The sequence below is a fragment of the Mytilus trossulus genome, chromosome 10, assembly GCF_036588685.1.
Source record: "Mytilus trossulus isolate FHL-02 chromosome 10, PNRI_Mtr1.1.1.hap1, whole genome shotgun sequence".
NCBI lineage: Eukaryota > Metazoa > Mollusca > Bivalvia > Mytilida > Mytilidae > Mytilus > Mytilus trossulus.
In genome coordinates, this window is record NC_086382.1 from 17630793 (window position 1) to 17642824 (window position 12032).

Consider the following 12032-nt stretch of genomic DNA (forward strand, 5'->3'; position numbering starts at 1 on the left):
TATATTTTTTATTTTTCATAAATTTCAAACAATGTATTTGACTCAAAGTTATCAGATATTATATCTTACCTTATTTTTAGTGAAAGTTTAATTTTAAAACAATTTTAAATGTCAAATTAATCCAGAATATACGACAATAATATTTACGTGGCATTTCGCCTAATTCCGGCAATTGTTTACATTGACACCAGACGACATCAGAAGACCCGTCAACAGATCGTTTACCAGTATATTTGAACATTTTTTAACCATTTTACGTCAAACTTTTATATCTTAATTACTTTTAATATACATCGTAGCTATTTTTATAAGATCTTTATTCAAAGGGAAGGTTTAGACGGGGATTTCTGTCTTGTAAACAGAAACAGAAAATCGAGTCAATAAGAAAGGGTCAGAACATCAGACAAACGGCTCGCACTGTATTACTAGATCATGCATATACAACTTCATATTCCTTATCTTCATATAAACAACCAGACTTGTCAAATTTTATACACGAGGAAGTCGTAGATGAAAACAATGTAAACATAACATCAGACGATAGTTGGAGAAATTGAAGAAGTTGTTTAAATATAACAACATGTGGCCTGGCTGCTGTCTTGAAAGTTTTATGTGTCAACCAAAGTTGTAGAAACATCAATGTCATACCAACAGGAAAACAGCACAACAGAATATGGGATGTAAATACAAAGTTAGCAGCAGGTAAATATAATCATTGCATTCATTCAAAGATGTCTTACTTTATAAATTCTTGATAAGTTGAACCAAGGATTTGTATAGTATAGTAAGACTTATCCTTGGTTAAACAAAACAAGTCTATAAGATAACCCATTTGAATGGTTTTACATGCATGACATGTACATGTACACTAATAATTTTGGGGACCTTTATAGCTTGTTGTTCGGTGTTAGTCAATGTCCTGTGTTGAAGGCCGTACATTGACCTATAATGGTTTACCTTTTTTAAAATTGTTATTTGGATGGAGAGTTGTCTCATTGGCACTTACACCACATGTTCCTATATCTATATAAATTGATAATCAGGCTGAAAGAAAAGATATGTGCGTTGCTTGTTCACCAGTAGCTATAATGTATATGTACAATCCCCTATTTTTTATCTCTCAAATATGTGTAACATATTATATTACATGTATGGATATTTTTGACTGAGCGTGTACATTGTAGTGACTGTTAAACTTCATATCTGATATACATGTATATCTAATCCTTATTCTCTCTGACAATCATGTTTTTTTTTCTTTAAAAAAATTCTGATCCCATACATGCCATATTTGATAAAAACAAATATTGTAGTCAAATAGATGACAAAAAAACATTCAGAATCTTGCTTTCCCCATGCCTTATACAGGTAACATGTAGCAGGGGCGGATCCAGCCATTTAAAAAAGGGTGTGTTCCTAACCCAAGACAAAAGGGGGGAGGGTTCAGTGAACTACATCATGTACATGTCCCCATTCAAATGCATTGATTGTCAAAAAAATGGGGGGTCCAACCCCTGAACAACCCCCCATCCCTGGATCCGAGCCTGTGTAGTGTTAATTTTGATAAACATAATTTGATTGAAAACTAAAAATAATTTTTACACTTTGTGTTGAAAAAAAATCTGACTTGGACAAGCAGCCATAACAATGTCACCCCCTTTGAATTTGATTAAATTGGTTGCTTCCCTAGCAAAAAATTTACTGTAAATTCAGAAATTATTGAGAAAAAATGTGACAGAGTTGTAAATAATTTAAACTTGCATTTTGAAATATTTTACATGAATTAAAACATGATTTTTCTCAAAATCATGAACATTTAAATACCGTTTAAGTCTAAAAAAACAAAATTGCAATTATAATGAATGTTCAAAGTAATTTCTGAATTTACAGTACATGTAGTTTAAATTATTTAAAACTTGTACATGAATCATAATTTTAATTGCACAAGTAACTACATATATGTATTGACCATTATTGGGAATTCCAGATATTTTCATCCGTCCAAACATCTAATTTTAAATCTAAAAGGTTTAATAATACAAAGACACTTATAACCACACCAATTCTGACTTAGGACAAGCACAAATAATTTGCAATGAGTTTAAACTGAGTTTAAAACTGTTAGATTTAAACCTTCCCATTTTTTATTAAAAAAAAGATGTGGTACATGTATGATTGCAAATGGGACAACTCTCCACAAGAGACAAAATGACACAGAAATTACAAATTCAGGTCACTGTATGTCCTTCAACAATGAGCAAATCCGGTACCTCACAATAAACTATAAAAGACCCTGAAATTACAAAGAGAAACTAATTATTATCCAGGCCGAGTTCATGTACACAAAAATGAAAGGAAAACAAATTAATGATGAAGCCATATCAACAAACGACAACCACTGAATTACAGGCTCCTAACTTGTATAACATACAGAATATGTGGTGCGGTTAACCATGTAATTAGCCATGTTAGATATGAAAGAGTAAAAAGGTTATATAGGGGAAAACTAAGGCCCAACTTCTTTTTTTTAGCATCAATTCATACGTACTGGTCTTGGTGAATGACAGGTAAATGGATTTCTATCCACATTAAACATACCTCCTGTCAGCCACAGAATGTTTGATGAACGGCAAAAAAGGAAATTGGATCAGTACTAGAAGGAATTGCAGAGAAATCGATGAAAGAATGGACAGAGAAAGAGAAAAGTATGACGAAAGAGTAAGTTAATAGAAATGATTTTGGAGTGTGAGGAATAGTAAATTCAGAAATTATTGAGTGCATTTATCTATTATTGGGATTTTGTTAATTTAGACTAAAATGTGATTTAAATTTTTGCAATGTTAAGAAAATTCCTTTTTTACATATAAATAAATAATGATAAATTTCAAAATTTGAGTTTGAATAATTGCCATATATAACTAAACCTGTTACAATTTTTTTGCAATAATAAAAACAATGCAAGTAGTACTTCAATTTTATTGAAAGAAATTATTTAGTCTTCTTATAAATATAAATTGAAATTTGTATTGATAAGTGGTTCTTTTATATCTAGTCACTCATGCAGGTTTCATGCTACATCTGAAGACCCTATGGTGGCCTTAAAGTTATACAACACATCTAAATTTCAGGTATAAATCAATGTTTAAAGTCAATTTAGAATTTGATAAAAAGGGCAGTTTTTAAGGTTACTTTAAAAATGGTGCATGAATACAATAACATAATGTCTTGAAATTATTTAAAGAGTATTAATTATAGTTTATCCCAGTTGCCATAAAATGATGAACATGTATCCATGTGTCATAATTTTACATTATTTTTACTTAAAGATGTAGTGGAAACGAGGACATAACCGTAGCAGTTGACGCCGTGTGGCAAAAGAGAGGAAGTGGCAGATCTTATGATAGTCTCACAGGTAAGTTAAAGGAATTTTTATGTGTTTTATTACTTTGAATGACAAAAACTTTATACAAAGAAAACTATACATAGATTTTCAAGCGATACACATATAACCAATTAAACATACACCAGTGATCGGGAAGGACGTGCGCCCTGCGCCTATAGCGCATATTCACCAGAAATGGCGCATAGAGTGACAAATGTAAGCGCCCACGTGGCGCACGATATTTTTCACATCGTTTCGAAACGTTTAGATATCGTCAAATAGATTTCCGATCGTGTTCCGTGCCACATGTGTGTGGAAACAACTGTAAAATGTTCCTCCAATCATTGGAGCACCTATATATTTTTAGGACGTCTCGGGTGTTTTCCTATGGTAATAGAACCATGCGGTTTAACGTCTTGGGTGTTTTCCTATGGTTATAATAGAACCATGCGGTTTAACTGATAACCCAAAAAACGCAATTAAATGATATAATTTTTTATAAACAACTTTACATTTGTGAAATTTGGCTATTACAGACGAGATTTAACTCTAATATATAATCTTTTGATTTAGTTTAGCTTGCTATTATTTCGATTGAAAACCCCTGAAGCCATTTTATGAATATAGTTTTTGTCTCCATTATAGGCGCTTAAATGTCCTTGTCATTTTTTGGTCTTTGGCTCGTTTTGACATTTTGTAAACATGACTTCAGCGAATTATTATTTTGTTCTATCAATTAATGGTACTCTCTACTGTTATTCTTGGCATCTTGATGAAGCAATAATAATAATACAAGAAGTGCACAGGACGTTCCTGAAATGTCCTCTAATACGGAACGTCTGGAATGAGTATGGTATCGACGAAGACCCAAATTTAATGTTAAAAAAAACATGAACATGAAAACAAGTCAACAGTAACATGTTAAACATTGTAAATAAAGGTTTATCTTTAATATTGTCCTTTTTGGAAGAAGTTATTGTATATTCATTGAAATTACAGAATCACATTAACAATATTATTTAAAATCATAATTTTTAGGTAAATTTGTACCAACACCTCTTTTCCAAAACATGGGAAAATAATGATACTTTTTATTTTTTTACAGAAGTCAATTCAAATGGCCCACTCATTTGACAACATGGCCCATTATTTTTTAAAATGGCCCATTGAATTTATTTTTGAGGGGCCCTGGGCCCATAGTGAAAAAAACCTTCCAGATCACTGATACACCTGGGAATTTTTTCTTAATACTACTCCACATGAAAATTTTCATACAAATAATTATGTCTGGTGTCTCAGCTGAGGGGGTATTTAGTGTTATATATCCTTATCCTTTGGTAAGAGTCGGCTGTACTGTAGATATCTGTCTGTCTGTTACATTGTCAGTCTATTTATATTTACTTATTCGTTTTACATTGTCTTATCGGGCCCTTTTATAGCTGACTATGTGGTATGGGCTTTGCCCATTGTTGAAGGCCGAACGGTGACCTATAGTTGTTAATGTCTGTGTCATTTTGGTCTTTTGTGGATAGTTATCTAATTGGCAATCATACCACATCTTCTTTTTTATATAAATCAAATGTTTTCAAATTTGAAAACAATTATTATGATCATAATACACTTTAAGTTTGATTTTCAGTCTGATAACCTGTAGGGTTTTTAAATAGCAGGCCTGGGGCCATTACATTGCAATGTAATGCATTACATTACAATTACTTTGTGATTCTTCCATTACAATTACAATTACAATTACATTTTTTCTCACATGTAATGCATTACATTACAATTACTTTGCCTGTGTAATGCATTACATTACACATTACTTTTTCAATATAAAAACAAAAAACATTTCAAAAACAGAGGTATATATACATATGTATACAGTGATAGGAACATAGACTTCAAATACTGGTTAATTAATATGTCCATTGCACTTTATCATCATAAGTTGTTTAAATGTGATGCCATTAAGAGAACAGCGATCAGTTCTTTTTTCACCTTTCTGGCAATCCTTTAAAGCCTTTCTACAGGAAAGTGGGAAATGGCTAAATACTTGATAGCTGTATTAGCCAAAGAAGAAAGGCACACCGAATTTGACTTTCATTATTCCAGTGCATTGATTGAAATTTCTTCACATGGCTCAGACAAGTAGATGTCAACATCATGTACTGCACCGTACCTGTGTCTATATATACCCTTTGATTGAGTAGTAGGAGGCATAAAACTGAAAAAGTCACTTTCAAGTTTCTTATGATGTTAGGTGGTGGTAAAAAATAAATAAATTATCATATAATTTTGTTTCTTACATTTATCACTTAATCATTAAGACATCATTAAGGATTTCAAAGGGATATAATAAATGTGTCATTGAAGGATTATCTTGTTAAATGCCTAAGGGCTCTGTGAAGACAAACATAAGTTGAAAAGATTTGATTGCAATAAAAACATTATGATATTAATTAGGTGAAATATCAACACAGACAGGACCCAAACCACAGTTTGGTTTTAAAAATGTTGTTTGATATATTCAATATTTCATTGAAATACATGTAAGGTGTGTATAGAATTATGAAATTTTCATCTTCATATATTTTTCATGGATCTATATAGTTTTGTTTGATAATTTTTTAATAAGATTTTTCATAGACCACCAAACACCAAAATATTCTCATACAATATTTAACAAATATCAGAAACCAAGATCAAAGACTTGATATTTTTTACCATTTTATATTTCTTACCTTAATGTGTGTTTTAAAGATAGATGTCATTTATTTAATACAGTAATTAACTGTGACAAAAATTTGATTCCATACTTTCTTTTATTTTTGTTAATATTTTATTTTTATTATACAATATTCTTCAATTTTATCTATTTTTCCAATTTGTAATGAAAAGTATTGTACTGTAATGGAGGCATTACATCAATTTTTAACTAAAGTAATCATTACATTACATGTAATTGTAATGCAGAAAATGTGTATTACAAATTACTTTGCATTACATCCAAAAAATGTAATATTACAATGCATTACAATTACAAATTACCATTACCCCAGGCCTGTTAAATAGGAGCCTTTGTGTCCTTTGATACAGTCTTCTTTTATTTTTATAAAATGTAAATTATTCTCCAATTTGAATGAATTGATTTATTGTATGAATTATTGTACAGGTCATTGCTCAATGATTGGAACAAGAACAGGCATGATTTTAGATTATAGTTTAAGATCAAGAACATGCAGAGTATGTGTAACAGCTAGAAGAATGAAAAAGATACCTAAAGTACATACTTGCAGAAAGAATTACAGTGGGAGTTCCAAAGCAATGGAAGCTGACATGGTGGTACAAATGGTAGCAGATGCAAGAATAAAAGGTACAAACATTATGACCATAGTTGGAGATGAGGATGCTACAACCATAGCCAGACTGAGAAATAAAGTAGACAAGTCAATCATAAAGCTTTCTAATAGTAATCATGTTAAGAAAACGATAGGAAAGAGTCTTTTTGCTCTGAGAAATAAACATTCTCGCCTTACTACAAAGATCATTTACTATTTTATGAAATGTTTTAATTTCTTGTTTGCACAAGCAAGAGGAAGACCAGAAGAAATATAAAAGAATTTACCTGCACTATCTAAACACCCCTTTGGTGAACACACCAGTTGCGATCCCAGTTGGTGCCAGTCTTTTGAAGACTCTAGTATGAAATTTCGCTCTTTACCATATAGTAAACCTCTAAAAGAAAGCAACCGCAGGCCTCATTGAGCACATTATTCAGTAATTACATAACTCAGTCTGAAAAGCTAGCTAAAGTTGAGAGTACACAAGGCAATGAAAGCTTTAATAATACAGTGGCTTCAAAAGCACCGAAAAACAGACATTATGGTAGTTCTGGAAGTCTTGGCTATAGGGTTGCTGCAAGTGTCATTCAAAAAAATAAAGGTCACAAGTACCTTGTAGATGTAAGAACAAAATTGAAAGCATAATTGAATTGTTGTTAGTCTCCTAAACAAGCTTGAACACTGAATTTAATAAGTTTCTACTAGAATCATATGAATACTTGTACATTGTAGCCATTCAGATCCACTGAAACTAGATTTATACATAAACCAGCTGAAGCAAACTATTTAGTAATAATAGTTTACATATTTGAAAAGTTATTTGTCTTAATATTCAACACAAAATTAAGTACCTCTCCAGCTTAGAATTGTGCAATAGGAAAAACATTGAATTTCAATTAACTTGGACAAAGGGAGATAACTCTCAAATTTGTAATAAAGTACAAACAGAATAAATTTATAGTTCACATTTAAAGGTCAAATATGTCCTGTAATCAAGCAGAACTGCCACTTTGGAATACATTTAATTATTTTAGTTTAATTCTGTATATAGAGCTATAACATAGAATAAATGGGTACTAAATAACTTATTTCCCAAATTGCATGATTCTTAGATCTAAGAATCATGCAATTTGGGAAATAAGTTATTTAGTACCCATTTATTCATACAGTATATAGATATATGGGTCTGCTTCTTCAAGTTTGGCATAGAATAAAAAATTATCACAATTCATGTTTGTTTGGGAGACTCTTTATTTTCCTATCTATTGACAGGACATACTACGGTATACATTTCTGTCTGTCTTTGTAAATTGAGTCTAAATTATAGATTTTTTTTGGAACTAGTCTGAGAATTAATACTAACTGAAAATAAAATTTCTCCTATAAAACCACAAAAATAAACCATTTCATGGATAATCGGGTACCATATTTGCCTCTGGCCAATCTGTTTATTATGATTATGACATTGTATCATTATTTAATGTTTTTTTTCTCGTTAATTGTTCACCTGTGAAAGGAAAGTTAGAGAGAAATAGGAAAGCAATATTTTTTCTACTTTTAGTTTTTCTAAAGAATTTGACGAATGCTGGCTTATTGTCTTGAACACTATATGACTTATTTAAAAGTTTGATAGAATGTTAACCAACAAAATAAACATGATAAAAGGAATTACATTTTGCTCCAATTTTCATTCCTTTCCTTTGACAAAATAAAACAAATTGACAATTTATATATTGATTGCCACATTGCATTTTTGATTATATATTCATAATTTTGTTCTTGTTATTTCTTATGATATTAGATTACTTTAAGTTCAAATTACTTATATTAGGCCAATGGCAATGGAGAATAAACTACATAACACTTAACAGAAAAACATATATTTTTATTAAAATAATTGTAATGTCATTAAAATCAGTATATATTGCTTTGTAATGGAATGATAACAATATTTTCACACTAGAATAAAATAGTTTTTCAGTTCACAAATCAATGGGTGATAACTCTTTTCATGCCAGGTTAACTTAGTATATTACATTCAGCCAAAAATATAAATATTTTACTTTTCATATAAAGTTGGAAGGAATTTACTAACTCATTACAATGAATGAACAAATATTTATTTATATATATAAATACATTACAGGCAAATAGAACAGCTGGTCTTCCACCTGGTGTTCACACATCAAAAGTTAGCACGCTGAGAGATCTCCAGTACAAAAAGAGAAAGGCAATTGCAATTACGAAGAAGGCTAAACTGAGAAGATTAAAGTTGAAGACAGAACGGTAATTTGAAAGATGCATTTACATGATAGATTAAAATATAAAGAGCCTGTTCAATTTTCTTCAAAGTTTCTTTTTAAAAATATATTGATATAGATGTTTAAGAGACCTAAATCCCCAAAATAAAAGGAGTCCAAATCAACCATCAGCTATTTAGTACATAATATTTTTGCCCCTATCAGAAAGTGTTGAATGGTCATTATAACGGTAGCTGTCTGTTTTAAATCTTTATTTTATTGTGGCTTTTGTCATGTCAGTTAAAAAGAAACTTATTTTAAAAGTAAAATATTTAGTTTGCACTGAATTTTGACAGTCACCTACAAATCTATTTAAAACTTTTTCTAAAATTTGATAGTCTCCTTTAAATATTTTTTGAACTTTTTCAAAATCAGCTTGGATTTTCATCAAACTTTTCAGCTATCTTTATTACATATTTATCTTACAGAATGTCAGGTTGTTTTGTATTTTGGTGAATTGCTGTCAAATTTATGAACTAAGTTTATATGTATAAAAAAACAGAAATTTTCAGTTTTGACTAAATTCAGAGTGATAACTTTAATAAACCAAATTACCCCCAAAAAGGTTTTTTTCTAAGAAAAATATATAATGAAGATATCTGTAAATTTGATGAAAATCCTAGTTGCTTTGAAAAAGTTATAATTTTTTAGACTTTTGTGGGAACTGCACATTCTATTTTATTTTTACCTAGATTAATTAAATCCTTAAATTTGACAGCAATACTCAGCCAATAGTCTTAACTTCATAACAAGCTAGGATTCAGTAAGATCCATATATAACTGAAATAGCAGTAAAATTTTATGAAAATCCAAGTTAATTTGAAAAAAATAGTAAACTAATTTAAAGTTGACTATCTAAATTAAGTCTGACTGAAAATTTTCTCACATTCTATACTACCTATTTATTAAATCCTCATATTTTACTGCATAAATCAAACTTCCAAACAACCTGGCATTTTTTAAGGTCAATGTATAATTGAGAAAAATGTAGAGTTTCATATTCATTGTTGAAAATATATTTTTCAGTAAGTCAAGATATATCAAGCTGTGAAGTGAGGGAAGGAATCAGTTACCAGTCAGGCATAGCTATGGAAGAATCTAGATTGGATCCAGAAATACCCCCTCCTAGAACTTCAAGAATAGAAGCCTCACCAAAGCATTATTCTGTTACAGAAATTTTCTTTGATATAGAAGCTACAGGACTAAGTATGTTATAATAAAAAACTTTTTTTTTCAATACATTTATTGTCCACGCCACAACGTGATGGAGAGACCTAAAAAGTGATGCTCCTTGTCTGTCTATTGGTCAGTCAGTTACTTTATTAGGTCATTCAAATTTTGCAAAGCTGTTAGTCAATATATGTACTAGATCTTTTTACAACTGCCATTTATAATAATGATTTAACACAACTTAATGGAGATATAAGACGTTGATGTTTTTGACAATTCTACACTATACTAACACTTTGTAAATGCAACTCCACAGAAAGTTATGGAACTTGATTTTTTTTAGCTTCAAGATCTAAACTATATATGGACACAAAGTCTGGCATGTACCTTGAAATAAAAGAAATTTAGTTTGGTATGTTCCTTGCAACACATGCAATGCATATTTTTGGCTTGTGGATTTCTTGTGTAAAAACTTGTACTCATTGATATACATTTTGTGGTGAAATTGGTAAACTTATTCTAATACAGAACCTTAACAAATACTAATACATGAAATTCTTATGTGGTAATCTAGGAACTGGAATAAGTTGTACTTATATTTCTTTTTTAGGTAGATCATCCCATATCACACAATTAGCAGCAAAGAGTGCAGCAGAATCTTTTTCCAGATTTGTCCTACCCCAGCACCAAATAACACTAAAGGCGGCAGAGATTACTGGATTGACATTTGAAAATGGGCAGTTTTTATCAAATGGAAATGTGTTGCCTGCTGTCCATATCAAAAAGTGCCTCAATGACTTTATTTCTTTTCTTGAAAAAACTAAGAACAATGTTTTAATTGGCCATAATGTTCAAACATATGACTGTGTGTTATTGTACACCTCACTACAAAAATGTAATTTGCTTGATAAATTCAAGTCAACTGTGATAGGTTTTATTGACACATTGCCATTATTTAAACTTTCACATCCAGGTCTGAATTCTTATTCACAGACAAATTTGTTTGAAACATTTATGAGCAAATCATATGATGCCCACAGGGCTGATGAAGATGTTGATGCACTATGCACGCTTGTAAATAAGAATATTGAATTAAATGTTCACTTTGAAAAAGTATATATACCAGAATGTGTCATATCAGACAAATTCATATCTATGAAAGAATTGCATAAAAATTTGCCTTCTTTGAAGTTGTTGATTGATCGTAAGATACTATCATTAGGAATGGCACGAATTATTGCCAGTAGTGGACTGTGCTTGGAGCACTTGAAGTTGGCCTTTTCTAGGAATGGTGGTAAAGGTATAAAAGATCTTTTCACAGAAAAGAGTGGTTCAGGGGTACCTGTCACAAAATCAGAAAAGATCATAAGACAGGTTTCAGATTTTTTGAAAGAATAATGTAATTTTCATGAACTTTCTGATGTTGTTTTGAATGTTTTTCAGTCCTTAGTTATGTATTTGAAAATGTTATTGAATGAAAAAAGGTCTTTGTTATACCAAGTATACAGTGATCTTGATTTAAAACAAATTATTTGGTTAAAAAAGATAAAAATATTTGGTAAATTGACATATATGTAATAAAAAATGTCTAAATTTAAATTTCCCGTAGTTTTTCATGGAATTTTGAACTTTTTTCAGCTCTAATTCAAAATTTTGCACATTGACCTATACTTTTCTATTAATAATATCTTAGAATAAAGTCTTGTGAATAATTTCTAAATTGTTTTGAAAATTTCTTGTTATTTTTTTAAGGTTAAATTAAAGGTTTCATTTGGATGTCATTCTCTTTCCCGTACTTTTTTGTTTATTTTTTTATTACGGGAAAAACACATTGACTAT

The 12032-nt window shown here is 30.3% G+C and overlaps 1 protein-coding gene across 2 annotated transcripts; it reads left to right on the forward strand.

Moving 5' to 3' along the window:
• The first annotated feature begins 2 nt into the window (after positions 1–2).
• LOC134686966 (DNA polymerase III PolC-type-like) lies at positions 3–11722 on the forward strand. 2 transcript variants are annotated; one of them, XM_063546859.1, is made up of 7 exons: positions 3–702; positions 2532–2718; positions 3327–3412; positions 6555–6755; positions 8870–9009; positions 10050–10229; positions 10804–11722. In XM_063546859.1, the coding sequence occupies exons 6-7, from the start codon at positions 10112–10114 to the stop codon at positions 11589–11591; spliced, it is 906 nt and encodes a 301-aa protein (XP_063402929.1). In that variant the 5' UTR covers positions 3–702; positions 2532–2718; positions 3327–3412; positions 6555–6755; positions 8870–9009; positions 10050–10111; the 3' UTR covers positions 11592–11722. The 2 variants fall into 2 exon arrangements, with proteins under 2 accessions (XP_063402929.1, XP_063402930.1); XM_063546860.1 differs by lacking the exons at positions 3–702; positions 2532–2718 and adding an exon at positions 3065–3128.
• Positions 11723–12032: the final 310 nt, after the last annotated feature.

Coding starts and splice junctions, on each gene's coding strand:
- LOC134686966 (XM_063546859.1), top strand. CDS start 10,112: ATGGAAGAATCTAGATTGGATCCAGAAATACCCCCTCCTAGAACTTCA. Junction 10,230..10,803: donor TATAGAAGCTACAGGACTAA/GTATGTTATAAT, acceptor TTTCTTTTTTAG/GTAGATCATCCCATATCACA.